The sequence below is a fragment of the Humulus lupulus genome, chromosome 2 (genome assembly GCF_963169125.1).
Source record: "Humulus lupulus chromosome 2, drHumLupu1.1, whole genome shotgun sequence".
Lineage (NCBI taxonomy): Eukaryota > Viridiplantae > Streptophyta > Magnoliopsida > Rosales > Cannabaceae > Humulus > Humulus lupulus.
This window is the reverse complement of record NC_084794.1, coordinates 3,919,694-3,940,140: the sequence shown is the minus strand read 5'-3', so window position 1 is coordinate 3,940,140 and position 20,447 is coordinate 3,919,694. Positions and strand designations below refer to the sequence as shown.

At 28.8% G+C, this 20,447-nt stretch overlaps 2 protein-coding genes across 2 annotated transcripts; both read right to left on the bottom strand.

Annotated features, from left to right (window-relative positions):
* Nucleotides 1-7,360: 7,360 nt before the first annotated feature.
* Nucleotides 7,361-9,402, bottom strand: LOC133816930 (uncharacterized). The gene is made up of 2 exons (XM_062249276.1): nucleotides 9,276-9,402; nucleotides 7,361-9,068 (listed from the first exon to the last, which is right to left on the bottom strand). Exon 2 carries the CDS (start codon nucleotides 9,058-9,060, stop codon nucleotides 7,516-7,518), a length of 1,545 nt encoding a protein of 514 aa, XP_062105260.1. The 5' UTR covers nucleotides 9,061-9,068; nucleotides 9,276-9,402; the 3' UTR covers nucleotides 7,361-7,515.
* A 5,024-nt stretch (nucleotides 9,403-14,426) lies between these two features.
* LOC133816929 (uncharacterized) lies at nucleotides 14,427-16,980 on the bottom strand. Its single transcript, XM_062249275.1, has 2 exons — nucleotides 16,910-16,980; nucleotides 14,427-16,050 (listed from the first exon to the last, which is right to left on the bottom strand). Exon 2 carries the CDS (start codon nucleotides 16,043-16,045, stop codon nucleotides 14,522-14,524), a length of 1,524 nt encoding a protein of 507 aa, XP_062105259.1. The 5' UTR covers nucleotides 16,046-16,050; nucleotides 16,910-16,980; the 3' UTR covers nucleotides 14,427-14,521.
* Nucleotides 16,981-20,447: the final 3,467 nt, after the last annotated feature.

Here is a 20,447-nt window from a genome sequence, read left to right as displayed (position 1 = left end):
AGTGTATTACCAATGTTTTGAATGGGAAGACCTGCACCATCACCCATATGCACCTAATCTGAACCAACATATGACTGTGTATGAGTAAAATTTGAGCTACTGGTAGTACAATGAGTTGTGGCACCCGAATCAGGATACCAAGCATCATCAGCAACAGTATCAGCCGTGGCAATTTGAGCGAAATGCTTGGTTACATTAGCGGCACCAACTCCAGGGAAGTCCATGTTGAACCGTTGGTAGCACCGGGATGCAAGGTGACCAGGTCTTGAGCAGAGTTAACACACTGGCCGTGATCCAGGGACTGTGGAAGAAGTGATTGGAGGAGAAGATGAATTGGATGAGCCGCGACCTGTAGTGTAGGGATTCGAAGCTGGACCAGATGAAGTAAATCTTGAGGAGATAGCATAAGGATTCCAAGATCCACGACCGTGATTATTTGCTGAACCATGTTCAAGAACATATCACAGAATATATCACAGAAATAATAACTAGTGTCCTTTCTTGCTAGAAATTCCCAATTGTGTCAAATTCCATGTCACTTCAATTAACGACAGACAAAGTTATGAAAATATTTTGTGTTTATAGCTTTATTACTATATAATTGCTTTCTTTTCGAAGAGAGAACAATAAAATTCTACTTGGTAATTAACTTATAATTTAGACGTAATTGTTGATTATTTTCTAGACAACACTGCAACATAAAATAATAATACACATATTTGAGAAATTTTTTAGACTAAAACTATTATTGCACTGTTTAAATTAATAGTATTATTTGTAGAAAAAGACTATTTTAGAGTTTATTTTGCACTTTAATCTTGTTTTGGTAATTTTGTATAAAATGTTCGATCTTTAGAGTTCTGGATAAGATGTATCGAACATTATTTTGTAAAAGTAAATAACAATAATCACTAAAAAACAATTCTAATGGAGATAAATCGAAATTAGACAATGACTAATGAAAAATAGTATTGAAGGAAATTATATATTAATTATCATATATCTTTTATATATAATAAATGTGTAGATAATGGAAATGATTAGTTTTAACGGTTTTTTTATTTTTTTTAATAATAACTTTAATATAATATTCTTATATTTAACATAATATTTTTATATTTAATGTTAATTTGTAAACACTTAAACATAAATAAAATAAAATAAATAATTTTTAAAAAATAGGATATTTTTTTAGATATTTTACAAAAATAATTATTTTAAAATAATAAATAATTAAACAAATTAAAATAAGATATTTTTCAGATATTTTACAATGATAATTATTTTAAAATAATTAAACAAATTAAAATATGATATTTTTGAGATATTTTACAATAATAATTATTTAAAAATAATAAAATTATACGTTTTATAGCTTAAATAAAATTTAATTAAATTTAAACTAACTTATTATAATAATATCATATTAAACATATAATATAATCTAATGTGGATTAACGACAACTTGTTTTTTTTAAACTAGCAATAATAAATTTAAAATCCACGTATAATATTTAATATTACATTAAACATAAAATATATAATATGTTGTTGTCACTCTCAAATTCAAAAAATAGAACAAACATAAACTTAAACAAAATAAATAAATTATTTAATTAAAATATGATATTTATTTCAAAATTTATATGACATTAATATAAATTTAATAAAAATAATTAATAAATTCTATAAACATATTGGACGTTGTTTATATCTACTATATATAAATGAGCCAATAATTGAAGTATGTATAAATATATTAATTATAGACGCAGAGATTAAGATGGGAAAGTCATATATCTGCCACGAAATAGGAGAAACTCTCTCTCAAAAACATTATTCCAAAATAGAGGTCCTTGGCAAAATGGCCTTTTTTTTATAGTGCAATTTGCACTTTGGCTTAGTTTCAATAGTTTTTAGCTAAATGACATCTTTTATTAATGAATTTTTTGTATTATCCATTTTACCCTTAAAATAAAATAATAATAAATTAAAATAAAAACTCTAATAACTATTATCTTCTTCCTCTTACTCATCCACCCACACCCATACACAACCACCCACTATCATCCTTCGCCGCCACCACTACCGGCGACCACTGCCCCCTACCGCCGGCGAACACTGCTCATCATCGGATACTGCCATTTCTCCACAAATCCAGCCACCACTCATTTGAAAGGTTGGTTTATAAATGATTTTTTTATATATATAAAATATGAGATTTTTGATATTGTTTTTGTAGATTTAAAATGCAAAATGATTGTTTTAGTATATTGAAAGTATAAGTAAAGATTTATGTTTATTTCTGGAGTTTTATGGAGGTTAAAGCTTGAAAATCTGAAGAAAAAAAAAATAATGGTGGTTTCGGCTATTTTCGAGATAGAGAAATCCAGAATTTTTTGACAACTTGTCTAATTTTTCGACAAGGAGTCTAATATTTTAGACCAGTTGTCTAAATTTCAGACCAGTTGTCTAAATTTCAGACCAGTAGTCGTATTTTTTCGACCACCTGTCTAAATTTTAGACCATCTGTCAAATTTAGACAGGTAGTCTAATTTTTAGACAGATCGTCATATATTTTCAACCACCTGTCGAATTTTTAGACAGGTTGTCGAATTATCAGACAGGTTGTCTAATTTTCAGGCAGGTTGTCGAATTTCTAGATTTTCAACTTGATTTTCATTTTTTTATATAACTTTTTAATCAAAGTAATACCAATAATTTATATTTGTTTATTGTATTTTTTTTTTCAGATGTCATTAAAAAATGTTGTAATATTATGTGATGGAATGTGGAAAAAGAATGAGGACTCGTGGAAATGGATTTCAAATGGCTCACGAACAAGATCAAGTTTGGTACAAACTAACGTAACTTATGAGGAGTTAGTTGAACATATTTATGAAGTTACAAAAATCGACCGCAACCTCTACGATATAGAATTAACTTACAAGACAACGACAATGGTAGAGATTGAACCAATTGCAAGAAAAAATAGTAGAGACATTGTTAGTTTCTTTACATGGCAAGAGCGTGATTTGGTTCCATTATGTGTGGGTTTGATCAAGAAGATGGAAAATGTGCTCATTAAGGATAAACTTGTTACTGATATTGATTCTACTACAAATGTTAATTAAGATCCAATAACCTACATGAGAAAGTGTTGTTCTTATCCTATAAACATAATCATCATAATAGTTACTCAATAGATTATCTACCACTCAATCCTTGATCATCATAGTAGTTTGATTGAAATATGTACCACTCAATTTGTAATCTGATGGACCCAAAACGGGTATGTTTTAAATATTTATACTCGCAAGCGCACGAATCGTATTTATAGAATAGTTTTCGTGTAAGCACGAGGTCGAACCCAAAGGAGTTGTCTAAAATTGAAAAGAAAACTATTTTAAACCAAAATTAATAAATTCTAACCTAGCTCCAAAGATTGATGGGATTTTTGTATAATAAAAATAAAATAAAAGACAATAGTATTGAAATTAAAGACAATATATATAAATAAATAAAAGACAATATATATAAATATAAATTAATAATAGAAATGAAAATGGTAAAATAAGATTATTAAGGATTAAAATCCACAAAATATAAGTTCAATAATATTTATAAGTACATTGATTCCCAAGTTTTAGTGATAGTTAAAATAAATCAAACTATCATTTTCTAAATAGATTTATAATTTTAAGCACAAATTATTTCTAAAAATATAGGATTTTTCTTCACTTTTCAAAATTATAATTTCAAAGCATTTAGTGTAAATCAATCTAATGAAATAACAAATAAATCAATGAACATTATTTATAAGGCAAAACATAATATTTTTGTTCTAAGCATGGATGTGTACAATTTAATGACACATCTTACACAAAGAATATTATGATTTTGCACTAATGAAGAACAAAGTGTAAATATGTGCTAACAATCCAAAATACATGATATTTAAGATGAAAGAAGATATTTGAAGAAGAAAATTCCATAAACTTTGTTGCACAAAATGGGAAATCAACATACAAAATAAACACTATCTAGTTACATATTGTTTCATCATCACCTTAATAATCTTAAAAAGATTAGAAACACATAACTAGAATAACAAATACAAACTAAAAATTACAAACATAAATAGGAAAATTTGGAGGATGAACCCCCAAATTGTTCCTCTAAAAATACATAGAAAAAAATAAAAAAAAGAAGAAGATGAAGAATAGAGAGGTTTTGAAATGTATAGAGTTTTTGCTATGGTAACCTCCCCTCTAAAAATGGACACCCTAACTCCCTTATTTATAGCCAAAAAATGGGAATTAAAATAATCAATTTAAAATAATTAAATTGATTAAATTAATTTAATTAATTATAATATGGTAAATAGGAGTAAATCATAGGGTATAATTATGATGTTTTGGGATAAAATATGTAGAAAGTGTGGTAAAAAGTTGGTATTTTTGTGATAGGGGACAAAAGTGCTTTTGGATAATTTAAGGGCTCAAGATAAATAAAAGACAGGGGGTTTGTTGGCTGGCATTGGGAGGCAGCTAATACTTGGGACGGCTGAATGGACCATGATGCTGCTTCAGGCGTGTGGGAAGGTGGCAGCTTTGGCCTGTGGTGCTGCTGGGTCATGGCCAGGCGAAATTGGGCTTGGGTCCATGGCTGGCTGTGGTCTTGTGATATTTGGAGCAGCTTGGAGGTGTGGCTTTATTGGTGATGGTGAGGCTCATACGTGGAGCTGCTGGACATGAGTGACTTGGGCAGTCATGTGGAGTGCTGAAGGTGGTTGGAGAGAATTGGTGAGGTGCACGGCTGGCTGGAGGGAAGCTTCAGGAGGCCAAGCATTGGGCCTGGGCTTTGGGTGCAAGTGCTAAATGTGGTTTGGGCCTGGAAAAATGGCTAACTCTTTTCTTTTCAGATTTGCCACTTTTTTTCTTTATTTTCTTTACTTCTCAAGAGCATAAATTCCCTACAAAACAAATATAAAATAAATCATAATACAATATTTTCAACTATAAAATAAATCAATTTAATTCTTTGAAAATATTAATTATAACTTAATTTATATTTTACATTTAAGTTCAATAATACAACATTTTTTACCACTAACTTAACAATAATAATTCAAATAATTAACTACAACATTTTACAACAAAATAACTATAAAAACACACAAAAATCTATAAAATTAAAATAAGCCTAATAAATTGAAAATTACTTAAAAACTTAATAAATTACTTAAAAACTCAATAATTAAGCAACAATTAGCACATAAAAAGTGGTAAAATAACTCTATTTTGTAGAGTTATCATAATCATCATAATCTCATAAAGATTAAGTTTTGTTTAACTTTATAAATTTTTAGATAAGTTGTCGAAACTCACGACTAATTGTCAAAAATGTATAATTAATTAAGATCCAATTCTACATGATAAAGTGTTGTTCTTATACTATAAACATAATCATCATAATAGTGCCTCAATAGATTATCTACCACTCAATCCTTGATCATCATAGTAGTTTGATTGAAATATGTACCAACTAATCTGTAAACATCATAATCTCATAAATATTAAGTTTTGTTTAACTTTATAAAATGTTAATTGAGATATATGTTCTTTTATTGTGTTATTGGAGCATTTTTAGACATTTCAAACATTTTAGACAACCTGTCGAAATTTGAGACTAGTTGTCGAAAGTTTTAGACAGTCAGTCAAAATTTTAGACTAGCTATCAAAATTTTTAGACAAGCAGTCAAAATTTCAGACTAGCTGTCGAAATTTTTAGACAGGCAGACGAAATTTTAGACTAGCTGTCGAAAGTTTTAGATAGGCCGTCAAAATTTGAGACTAGCTGTCGAAATGTTTAGACAAGCAGTCGAAATTTCAGACTAGTTGTCGAAAGTTTTAGACATGCAGTCGAAATTTTAGACTAGTTGTCGAAAGTTTTAGACAGGCCGTCAAAATTTGAGACTAGCTGTCGAAAGTTTTAGACAGGCTGTCGAAATATAATACAAAGAGGTCTGAAACAGAAACATCCAACACAAGTAGTCTATAACAATTTGTGGTATACCAGAACAGTTTTATACATAAACAAAATACCATTCTTGTAACACCACAATTTGCTAATAAGGTTTAGGACCTTGATTAGCGTGCCTGGAGGGCAATAAATGAAATAAAATGTCAATATATGAATTTAAATGAATATGTGATTAGAATGCATGTTTAGGTGAAGTAAATATGCTTGTAGGCCCCATTTGCTTGTTGGGGGTAAAAATTAGACAGGTGGTTGAAAATATATGACGATCTGTCTAAAAATTAGACTACCTGTCTAAATTTGACAGACGGTCTAAAATTTAGACAGGTGGTCGAAAAAATACGACTATTGGTCTGAAATTTAGACAATTGGTCTAAAATATTAGACTCCTTGTCGAAAAATTAGACAAACTGTCAAAAAATTATGGATTTCTCTATCTCGAAAACAGCCGAAACCACCATTAATTTTTTTTCTTCAGATTTTCAAACTTTAATCTCCATAAAACTCCAGAAATAAACCTAAATCCTTACTTATACTTTCAATATACTAAAACAATCATTTTGCATTTTAAATCTACAAAAACAATATCAAAAATATCATCTTTCATATATAAAAAAAACCTTTATAAACCAACCTTTTGAATGAGTGGTGGCTAGATTTGTGGAGAAATGGTAGCATCCGGTGATGAGCAGTGTTCGCCGGCGGTAGGGGGCAGTGGTCGCCGGTGGTGGTGGTGGTGGTGGTGGCGGTGGGGGATGATAGTGGGTGGTTATGGATAGGTGTGGGTGGATGGGTGAGAGGAAGAAGATGATAGTTATTAAAGTTTTTATTTTAATTTATTATTATTTTATTTTAAGGGTAAGATGGGTAATACAAAAAATTCATTAATAAAAGATGTCATTTAGCTAAAATGTTTTGAAAGTAATTTATTATGCAAAATACACTATAAAAGGGGTCTATTTCCACCAATTTCTCTTCCAGAATATCAATAATGAATAATATCACTACATTTTCACTCATAAGCTTATATAACCTATTCTAACAAACATGACATCATAATTAACATAATTTAAAAAAGACATAAAAAAATAAACTAATAAAATTGACTATTATGGAATAAAGACCTCATACACTTCTAGATTATTTCACTACATCACATATATTAATCATCACACACATATATATTAGACTATCCACTATCCCCAATTGAAAGTTACCATTTTCACATATAAAATTACATTACCAAGATCTTGAATCATAAGGTACTTCAAGAAAGTACGTGTAAATGGGAATTGAACATTTCCAACATTCAAGGCCATTTCATGCTAACAACTACATTCATTTCATTTTATTGCAAAGTACTTACTAATATTATACAAATAATTAAAAGTCACACCCTTATTTTGAGTGGATCATTGCAGAAGTGATCTCTAACAATCATATGCCAAAGTAGTATTAACATATATGCTGTTATTAGAGATGTCTAAAGTAGACATTCTTAAGTGTAGCAGAGACTGTAAAAAGCAACACAAAAAGTCCAACAACGGTAGAACTACCAGTCCAAAGATCCTTAAAGTAAACCTTTTTCAGAGTTGCTCTGGTAACATTCCAACGATTCTCATAAAACGTATTGAGTTCATTGTAAAATCTAGCATAGTAAGACTTCTCCCGGGGAATCTGATTGCAAAGACCGTTGATCAACTTGGCTGCTTCCTTGTGACTCCCAAGCAAGTTGGTCAGAATCTTCTTGTCCACAAGAAACTCAACATCTCCACCAGTGTTTATGAGTTGATCCATGAGAGCCACATAGCCACATATGTAGTCCTCATCAGGGTAAAGACACTGCTCCAAGGCCATCACATTTCTCAGCAGACTCTCTGTGTCATTCTCTAACTTCAACTCGGGAAGCTTCAGCCGCATACCCTTTATGATTGGTATGAACTTGAGAATAATCTTCTTCTTAGAGATCTTCACATCACTTAAGCATGTTCCTTTGCGCGCAGGCTCAAAAGTCACACCGGCTGTATCAAGCTTTGTCGCCGAGTAGAGGTACTTCCTCTCTGTTATGCTTTCTGCGCCTCCTGGTTTCATGTTCTCCATGATTTTCCTCGGAAGCCAAAACTCTCTGATCAAATCAGTGAAGTGTTTGATATCTCCGATGTCCTGAACTTTTACCCTTCCGCAGGTTTCAGTCAAGTAATGCTCTTCAAAGAAATAAAGAGTGAGTTTCAGAAGGGTATCATTACAAAGATTTGTACAGACACCTCCTTGATCAACATGATCAGCCGCTTTTTGGGGGCTTGATTTTTCAACTTGGCAGCAAGTTAAAGAGGTACCACCAAAGAAACAGCGGCATGATGACATCATATGTGGATCCACAGAATCGCAATTAGAGCTGAAACAGCTGGACTTTGAACTGGGAATTCTGACAGGAGGGAGGTGTTCTTTGACAACTTGATAGACTTTTTCTAGAACAAAAAAAGGAATTTGGTTCTCAAGTAAAATCAAGTCAAGCTTGATAGCTTTCCTCAACCATGGAATTCTTAAGATACAATCCCTCTTACGCTCTTGCTCGCTGTCACTAACATTCCTCAGAAAAAGCTCAAGTATGAAGCAAGCATCTCTGAGAATCATTTCCTCGAACAGTTTGTAATCATCATCATCCCCTAACAACTTAGCTGGGATCCCTTCATAACTATGGCGTAGGTTGTCAGAGCAATCTTTTATGACCTTTTTGAGATCATCCTCTTTGATTTTTTTGTCAAAACGTTTAAGAAAACTGGGATAATAATATTCGGATTTGACAGTTTCCATTTCACTCAAAAGGCCATTGCCATAGTGAAAAGGACCAATGGAAACAAGTTGAGGAGTGTAAGCAGATTGGTTTACCTTGCGAAGCTTTCTGGGAATTCTGTAAATGATCAGACCAGAAAATTCAGATTCCCAATGCCTTATGTCTATTCTGATATGATCATCAGTGGTATGACCAGACTCCTCTCCAGGATCTTCATTAGCCATAATAATATCTGTTATAATATTAATTAAACATAATTAACAAAAAATTACACACAATATATATATATCAATAAATAGCAATTACATGCACATCTAAAACTAAAATTGATACTCAAAACGTTACCAAAAAAAATATCAAATTAGAAAAGAAGATTAAAATTATATATATTAATAATTAGTAGTAAAGTTAATTCAAAGAAAAAGGAAGAAGAATTAACCTGGACGAAGTAGAGCAACTAGACTTGGCTATATATATATATATATATATATATATATATAATATGATCATATATATATACGAAGGAAATAATAGAACTGATCGAGTTTGGGCAGTGTGTGGTTTATATAGATTTATACACAACAATATATATAGAGAATTTTTTATATAGATTTACTTTAACCCTATTGGTGAGATTATAAGTGTTTTCAACCTTAGAATAATTTTGGATACGGTTTTTTTTATAACCGTATATATTGTAGTTATTTAGAGTATCGGTGCAATTTTTCAGAAAATTCTGAATAGTTTACAGTTCCGAAAACTAGATTTAAACATGCGTGACTAATTTTTTTATGCGCGTGAAAAATAACATGTTTGAACCTAATGTTTGGTACTGTAAACTATTTGGAATTTTCTGAAAATTTGTAGGATGCTCTAAATAAATATAATATACACGGTCATAAAAAAATTGCACCAAAAACTATTCACGGGTCGAAAACACTAAAGAGCAACGCTAGTAGGCTTAAAGTCTATATATATAGGGGAATTCTCCTATAGGGGCTTCACTTTAAGCCCTACCGGTAGGGCTCTCAGTGTTCTCGACCCGTAAACAGTTTTTGGCGCGATTTTTTTTATGACCGTGTATATTGTAGCTATTTAGAGCATTCTGCAAATTTTCATAAAATTCCAAATAGTTTACAATACCGAAAACTAAGTTCAAACATGTTGTTGCACGCGTCACTAATTTTTTTTATGCGCGTGAAAAACAATAGGTTTGAACCTAGTTTTCGGTATTGTAAATTATTCAGAATTTTCTGAAAATTTACAGGATGCTCTAATTAGCTACAATATACACCATCATTAAAAAAATCACACTAAAAACTATTCATAAATCGAGAATACTGAGGGTCCCACTAATAAAGCTTAAAATGAATTCCCTATAAAAAAAAATCGTCATATACATAGATATTTATATAGTTTAAATTATTAGCTACCGGTCTCTAGATTGATCTCTCCCTCTCATACTTTATATAGCCATAAATATATTATAAATGAAATTAAATACGTCAACTAATTTTTGTAAATTATATTAATTTGCATTCGTTGACCTTGACTTTAAAAAAAAACAAAAGTAAAGTTGGTAATTTACAAGAGAAAAAAACAAAATATGTTTTTGTTGTGTACAAATATACTCATGAGTACGTCATTAATATGAATGTGTGGACCATGCACGTATATACACCATGCACAAATTAATACTCAAATATATATATATACATACTTATAAATACGTAATAAATATATGGATTAATATATATATATATATATTGTTTTCAAATATTACTTTAAAAAAATAATTAGTTTTCTTTGAAAGTTTTTGAAAAAATGATTATCTTCCGAAAAAGTGTAGAGAGTTTTTGACATAGTGTTGAGTTTGTTTATAAGTAGATTATTTTATAAAAAGTTATCGAAAAAAAATATATCATACAAAGTGACTAAAAAATTTATATTTTAGCAACTAATTGAAAATTGTGATAGACAGAATCCCGTAATCTGCAGGTGGAAAGACTGGATAAAAAACTGTGCAATCTCATATTATTTGGGGAAGGTCAAGTATGATGATTCTAAGACTATGTAGGTATGAAACTACACAATTAAAGATGGCTTAAATAGATTGATGGGTACTACCTATGCCAACAAGATGCATCTTCTTTTCGGTAGCTCATCACCTTAGAACTCCAAAGTTAAGTATGCTTGACCTGGAGTAGTCTCGTGATGGGTGACCTCGTGAAAAGTTTTCCCAAGAAGTGTGCGAGTGAGGACAAAATACGCTGGGAAGACTCGTGTTGGTTTACAAGGCCAATCGTCATTCCATGAAGCAACCATAGTGACGTGAGGCGTGTTACATAAATCATGCATGTTACAACAATTGAATTGTGATATATGATAGTACCTTTTGTAAATGTGAGTGATCGATAATAAATAATTAAAATTAATTAGGTAGTAGTTAAATGTTGTTATATAATAATATTAGCAACTAATCAACTTTGAAATTGAAATTGTCTATTATTTCATGTAACATGTGCTGCTATATATAGCATTAATTATATATTTTTTACTTAATCATGATGATGTGATCTTTTTTTTTTTATATATGTATATATATATAGCTATCGACATTATTAATTTATGATGTGTACCTAACATTAGCCGGCCTTATATTGTATTTATTAATTAGATTCATTATATATATAATTCATTAGTACTTATCAACTTTATGCAAAGTAGTTTTTAAATTTCAATCGCTTAATAAGAATTATCATCTAGAAAGTTTTTTAATGAGATAAGTTTGCATAAATTAACCAAATTTTATTATACTATAACAAGTTTATATATATCTTCTTTAATTCACATGAACAACTTTTATTGGCAGATCAGAGCGCCTAACATGAATTAGGATTAATACTACTAAAAAGTTGGATATTATCAAACTTAAAATATGAAAACTAATGAAAATTTTCTTTTAAAAAGAGAGACTTAATCAAGTATAACATGTAGTAATTAAAGAATAAGGATCTCAATGTTTGTTGTTGGAACATTTAATTACTATAACAAATAATGTTACTCTAGATGTGAAATTAATTAGTCAGTAATGTCATCCATAATCGAGGCAATCTTATCTCTTATTTATATATGTATATGTACTTTTAATAGTTACTACTCATAAATGGTTACTTTAATATTAGTCATTGGATTAAGATCAATGATCCATATTTATAGTTATTAATTAATATTTCTAAAATTAAATTTTGATTTTTTCAAATTTTTAGAATGGTTATGATGAAAAACGTGTATTTATTATGAAAATATAATATTATAAATTTTTCATTTTTCAAATGCATGTCAATTTCTAAATATAACCAGCGTTTCTTATTAGTTTGAAACAACATTAATTATGACAAAATAAAATAATTAAATTCGAAATTAATATAGAAAAAAAATATTTACTTATTGGTGATTTCTTATACACATTATTATAATTATCAGTAACCATTAAAAAATCTTCTATTTATATAACTTAATTTTGCTATCTTTTTTTCTAAGTGAGAACGCATCGAAATTCTACTCGATCGAGACCTATAATTTCCTATGTGGTCCTCCAAAAGTTGTGCAATTAATATAAGCTTACTTCTCTCGTTATCTACGTTAGTTTTATCTAGCTATGTCTTTTGTAGAATAGCTATTAATATATAATTGGAGTGGTTAAATAAAATATATCAAAGAAATAATATGAATGAAGTCTCAAACGTGTCCAAATCCATGTCACTATAATTAATAACGATCATGATAAGACATCACTTAATTATTATTTATTTTAAAAAATAATAATGAAATGCCCACTTCCAAATGTGACCTTTAGGGACGATCGAGGCCCATATAATATATATAAGGTAATTTTTTGGTAGGGTTTTCAAAGAGAGCTCTACCGTAGGATTTTTTTGTGTTTTTCAACCCGTGAACAGTTTTCGGCACGATTTTTTTTTATGATCATGTATATTGTAGTTATTTAGAGCATCCTGCAAATTTTCAGAAAATTCCGAATAATTTACAGTGCCGAAAACAGATTATTGCATGCCGAAACACAAAAGAGCCCTACCGTAGGACTCTTTTGTGTTTCAGCACTGTAAATTATTCAGAATTTTCTGAAAATTTGCAAGATGCTCTAAATAACTACAATATACACGGTCATAAAAAAAAATTGCGCCGAAAACTGTTCAAAGGTGGAGAAACACAAAAGAGCCCTACAGTAGGACTCTTTTTGAAAGCCCTGCCAAAAAAACCCCCTCTATATATATACATGCAAAGATATTAAAAGACTTTGTATTTATACAACTTTATCACTTTAATAATGACTATCTTTTCCAAAAGAGAGAACATGAAATTCTACTAGGTCACTTATAATTTAGAAGTAATTGTTGACTTTTCTAGATAATATTCCAACATAAAATAATAATACAAATTTTTTTTGCAACAAACTCCCATTTTCATTATTTAAATTAGAAAAATATGTATATATATATTAGACTAAAATTATAATTGGAGTGTTTAAAATATCCAATATACATACATAACTACGTGCATGCATGGCAAGCTATGATTGGAACATTTAAAAAAAATTGTGATGGAGATAAATCAAAATATTAGACAACGACAAATGAAAATGAAATATTATTGAGGTGACAATTATGTTAACATATTAACTTGTGGTGCCCAATTATATATTAATTATCATATATATATATATATATATATAATGAACCAATAATTGAAGTGTGTGTCTATTCTAAATATATTATATATGGACACAAATTGAGCTAAGAAAGTAGCATATCTGACAAAAGCAAATGCAACCTATCATGATGTCAATTGTACATCGTCATATTATCATATCATTTTTGACCGAGATCGACTATATCCTTTCATACAGTGTGAGATTGTTATTAGCAATTAATGTTACTATATATTATTGTATGAGAAAATATCTTTCAAAGTGTGTGCGGATAAATACAATAATATACAAGAGAATGAATTATTTGCACGTAACTAATTTGTTTATAGATAAAATCTCATATTTTTTTAGCATGCACTATTATATTTTTTAATCCATATTCTATATTCTAATATAGTACTACGAGCCAAAGAAAATTCTAACAAATATACGCAATCTAAATTCAAAACTAATCCAAAAAATAGGCCAAAAAGTCATTTACGATCGAGTCGTCAAAGACTATTGACCAAAAATAGCCAAAAGATGTTAGAGAAAATATCTCATATATGAATGTGGGAACATTCAACAATATACAAGAATACGAGCACTCATCACCAATTGGTTTTAAGATGAAACCATACTTCTTATTATTCACTCTATTCTACTTTCTAACCCATATTCCTCATTCTAATATCAAATTTATTCTAAGATATATATTCAAGCATTCAAAGCCATTCATGCCAAGCAAAATATACTTAATATTATGACTCTACTACAAAGAAAAATCACACCTTTATTTTGAGTCGAACAAGTGGTCTAAAATCCACATATGCGAAAGTAGTACTAAAACATATTATTAAAGATGTCTACAGTAGACTCTACTACAAAGAAAAATCACACCTTTATTTTGATTCGAACATTACAGAGAAGTGATCTAAAATTAACATATGCCAAAGTAGTACCAAAACATGTTATTATTAAAGATGTCTAAAGTACACATTCTTAAGTGTTGCAGAGACTGTAAAAAGCAGCACAAAAAGTCCAACAACGGTAGAACTACCAGTCCAAAGATCCTTAAAGTAAACCTTTTTCAGAGTTGCTCTGGTAACATTCCAACGATTCTCATAAAACGTATTGAGTTCATTGTAAAATCTAGCATAGTAAGACTTCTCCCGGGGAATTTGATTGCAAAGACCGTTGATCAACTTGGCTGCTTCCTTGTGACTCCCAAGCAAGTTGGTCAGAATCTTCTTGTCCACAAGAAACTCAACATCTCCACCAGTGTTTATGAGTTGATCCATGAGAGCCACATAGCCACATATGTAGTCCTCATCAGGGTAAAGACACTGCTCCAAGGCCATCACATTTCTCAGCAGACTCTCTGTGTCATTCTCTAACTTCAACTCGGGAAGCTTCAGCCGCATACCCTTTATGATTGGTGTGAACTTGAGAATAATCTTCTTCTTAGAGATCTTCACATCAGTTAAGCATGTTCCTTTGCGCGCAGGCTCGAAGGTCACACCAGCTGTGTCAAGCTTTGTGGCCGAGTAGAGGTACTTCCTTTCTGTTATGCTCTCTGGTTTCATCTTACTTATGAACTTCCTCGGAAGCCAAAACTCTCTGAGCAAATCAGTGAAGTGTTTGATTTCATTGATGTCCTGAGGCTTTACCCTTTTGCAGGTTTCAGTCAAGTAATGTTCTTCAAAGAAATAAAGTGTTAGTTCTAGAAGGGGGTCTTTATTACAAATATGATCTCGATCATGATCAGCTTCTGCTTTTTTTTCCTGGCCATGGCTTGATGATTTCTCAACTTGGCAGAAAGTGAAAGAGGTGTTATGAAATAAACAACGGCATGATAATGACACCATATGAGGTTGATCAGTAGAGCTGAAACAGCTGGACTTCGAACTGGGAATTCTGACAGGAGGGAGGTGCTCTTTGACAACTTGATAGACTTTTCTTAGAACAAAAAAAGGAATTTGGTTCTCAAGTAAAATCAAGTCAAGCTTGATAGCTTTCCTCAACCATGGAATTCTTAAGATACAATCCCTCTTACGCTCTTGCTCGCAGCCACTAACATTCCTCAGAAAAAGCTCAAGTATGAAGCAAGCATCTCTGAGAATCATTTCCTCGAACAGTTTGTAATCATCATCACCCCCTAACAACTTAGCTGGGATCCCTTCATAACTACGGCGTAGGTCGTCAGAGCAATCTTTTATGACCTTTTTGAGATCATCCTCTTTGATTTTTTTGTCAAAACGTTTAAGAAAACTGGGATAATAATATTCGGATTTGACAGTTTCCATTTCACTCAAAAGATCATTGCGATAGTGAAAAGGACCAATGGAAACAAGTTGAGGAGTGTAAGCAGATTGGTTTACCTTGCGAAGCTTTCTGGGAATTTTGTAAATGATCGGACCAGAAGATTCAGATTCCCAGTGCCTTATGTCTATTGTGATATGACCACTACCAGGCTCTTCTCCATGATTTTCATCACCCATAATATCTGTTAATTGTAATATTAATTAAACATAATGAACAAATATTTATATTAGAGACAATATATATATAAATTCTACCCCCAAAAAATAATTATTATTTGATTGTATACTTGTCAATTTTTAAAATTGATTTAATGTACACAATTAAGGAACACTCATGTTAACTAAAATGGTACTTAATGTGTTAATTAATTAGAAAAAAAAAATAGAAAGTAAGAAGATTAAAAATCTTACATATCAATAAATATATGTTGGACAATTTTCGTACTAGTGAGGTTTTTCAGTGTTCTCGACCCGTTAACAGTTTTTGGTATGATTTTTTTTTATAAGACCGTGTATATTATAGTTGTTTAGAGCATCCTGCAAATTTTCAGAAAATTCTGAATAGTTTACAGTACCGAAAACTAGGTTCAAATATGTTGTTTTCCATGCGCATAAACAAAATTAGTGACGCTTGTAACATGTTTGAACCTAATTTTCGGTACTGTAAATTATTCGGAATTTTATGAAAATTTGCAGGATGCTCTAAATAACTACAATATACACGATCATAAAAAAAATCACACTGAAAATTATTCAAAAGTCAAGAACACTGAGAATACAACCGATAGGGCTTAAAGTCAAGCCTCTATACGAGAATTCTCAATACAATTTTACAAAATGAAAAGTAAAACCTAAAAAAAAAAAAAAAAAAAAAAGTGATCACCCCATATATATAGTCTCCTTTCCCTATATATACTAATTAATTTCACAAATAAATTGCCGTGACTATTTCATGTACAGATATATTGTATATATATATATATAAACATAAACATAATATTATATATATGTTAGTAGTTAAAAAAAAAAAGAATTAAGAACCTGGACGAAGTTGAGAAAGTGAATCAGCTTGATATTAATTTGAGAAAGTGTCTCTCTTATATTTTCACATGTTTATAGACAACACATATATATATATATATGCAATCAATATGAAAAAAGACAAATATGAATTTGTTGTGCAACACTGCTCATTAAAGAGCCCCACCCGTGGGGCTTTTGTGTATTTCCGACTCCTGAATAGTTTTTGGTGTAATTTTTTTTAATAACAGTGTATTTTATAGTTATTTAGAGCTTTCTACAAATTTTTTAGAAAATTCTGAATAATTTACAGTGTCGAAAATTAAGTTCAAACATGTTTTTCATACCTATGAAAAAAGTTAGTCACGCATGCAACAACTTGTTTTGAACCTAGTTTTCGGTACTCTAAATTATTCGAAATTTTCTGAAAATTTGTAGGATGTTCTAAATAATTATAATATACACAATCATAAAAAAATCACATCAAAAACTATTCATGTGTTGCGAGCCCTACAATAAAATTTCCTAATATATATATATATATATATATATATATATATGCATGTGTGGACCATGCATGTTACGTATAGGTTATATACACCATGCAGAAAAAGGTGAAAACCTCTTGTTTTTTTTTATATATAAATGGACATCCTTGTTTCCCACTAACTTAAATAATGACTCTCAATTATTTCTATCTCATCATATTATATAACTCAGCTGCCATATATACACATAAATATGAATAATGGGTGAAAATTAACTTTTTTTAATATTATTTTATAAAATAGTTTTCTTATATATAATACTTTTAAAAAAAAAAAAAGTGTTCAGAAGTTTTAACATTGTATTAAATGCATTTTGAAGAACATTTTACAAGGAATTATTATACAAAATTACTAAAAAAAAAGCTATTTTACACAATGCAAATGACCACAAATGAATTGTTATATGTGAGATCTTTCGTAAATAACTGTGAGAGTGATCGATAATAAATAATTAATAATTTATTAAATACTAGTTATCTATTATTTTAAAGCAATTAATGAGTTTTGGAATGAAATTTGCCTCTTATTTTATGTCAGGAATTAGAATATTGTTATAGTATATTATCTGGTCCAACATAATATAATTTAGAGTAAATTATGGTTAAAATACTTAATATTTTTAAAATATTGTACTTTTATACCCAATGTGTTAAATATATACTCAAATATCTTCAAAATATTGCACTTTCATACCCTATCTTTTTTTCGGTGATAAATATACTCAATATCTTCAAAATGTTGCATTTTTATACTCAATTTTTTTTGCAGTAAATATACTCAATGTTTTTAAAATATTGTACATTTATAATAAAAAAAAATCATTTAATATTTTAAAATTAATCAAAATAATTAAAACTTACATTTTTCCTACACTTTTTTAAAAAAACTTATATTTTAAATTCATGGAAAAATATTTTTTAATTATTTTAAATCATTTTAAAAAATTTAATAAAACATTTATTAATTTTTAATTTAAAATATATATTTTGAGGAATATTAAAAAAGAGAAAATAATTAAAAAATTAAAAAATAATTAAAAACATATATTTTTCCTTAACTTATTTCTCAAAACAATAAAAAAAAAATATAGGTATAAAAGTGCAACATTTTAAAAACATTGAGTATTTACCGCAAAAAAGATGTTTGGGTATAAAAATGTAACATTTTGAAGACATTGAGTATATTTACTGCCAAAAAAATATTAGAGGTATAAAATTGCAATATTTTGAAAATATTTGATATTTTAGCCACAATTTACTCTATAATTTATAGATATCATAACGATTTGTAGTGTAATTAAAATATCCAATTTACATATTTTAATTTTAGTTTAAAAAAGTAGAATTATACTAATCATCCTATGTGTGTTGCCACTTTAGGCATCTCCAACCCATCTTTATTTTTTACTCTACCTTTTACATTATTTTTACACTATTCGTGGTCTATCTTTATTTTCATCTCCAATATATTTAAATTCAAACAATTATTTAGAATTTGCAACTTAATATTGATTAATTAATTATATATTTTATTAATTAAATAATAGTAATAATAATATAAATAAATATGATATTTAAAAGACAACACACATTACGAACATATATGTTCATCTTTTCATTACAAAAATGATTTTTCTACTTTATATTAGTGGTTTTATTTTACTTAAAATGTATTTAAAAAGAATATTTGCAATGTATTTTAATTTCTTATTATGAAATTAATGTTTAATAGTTATTTTTGAGTATTTCTTTTATTTAATTTGATCAATAATTAATTTTAATTTATTATATATAAATAAATATTTAGAACAATATCATATATATATATATATATAATATATAATAATTCTAATTTAATTATAAAACTAACTTTTATATATATAATATTATTTTATTTTATTGTTAAAAAATAAATAGAGAAAAATGTGTATAAAGGCTCTATATATTATATAGTTTTAAAGGCTCCTTTTGGAGATGACCTTAGAAATTAACATATTGCTAACATTATATCGTAATCAAAATGATGTCATCTTTTTTTGTCGAAAATGAAGAAAAATGACATTTATCTTAATTATATAAATATATAGCTATCATTAATGTGTACCAAACATTAGTCTTATTAGTCATATTATTTATTAAATAATTAAATTCATTATTTTATGTATAGAACTCACTTTCCACACTTGGAAAATTGCAATGACTTTATTTGCAGAGTACATATCAACTTTATGTAAAGTAGTTTTGAATTTTCAATCCACTATTACAACTTATACCACACCACTACAAACTTTTAATGAGTTTTTCTTTTGCAGATATTTATCCAAATGTGGTGATACTCTTTTTAATAGTACTAGACTAGCTAGCTGGCATGCACAAAATTATTTATGAAAATTATATCAGAATTTATTATAATATTCATGAATGATCTTATCTCATCCACATATCTATGAAGAGAAATCACATCTTCTCATACTTTTTCAAAAATGTTCAAAAATGTAACCCCAAAATAAAAAAGTAGGATATATATATGCATTAATTATATACGACAATATTAATCCATCGATCTTTTGTCCCGCATGCTAGTCACTGCATATATATATATATAAATATATTTTTAAGAGTTTATATATTTTTTAGAATATATGTTTTACTTTATTATTTGTTTAGATCCTGTATTTTGATGAATTATTTTTTGAATTTTATGTTTTGTAAAATAGTTTAAATAGGCCCCTAAATCTAATTTTGAATAATAAAAAATTGAATATAACAACACAGTTTTTAGGTAAAATGACTGTATTTTTATTTTGAGTTGTTAGTTTAATAAATTATTTGTGATTTTAGTTCAAAAAATTTTGATCAAAATCAAGTTTAAGGTCTATTTGAATTATTTTAAAAAATATAAGGTCTAAAAAATACTTTTTTAAAATATAGAGTCCAAACAGATAATAAATCAAAACACATGGTCTAAAAAAACATAAACCCGATTTGTAAAGCGGGCTCGGAGAACTATCA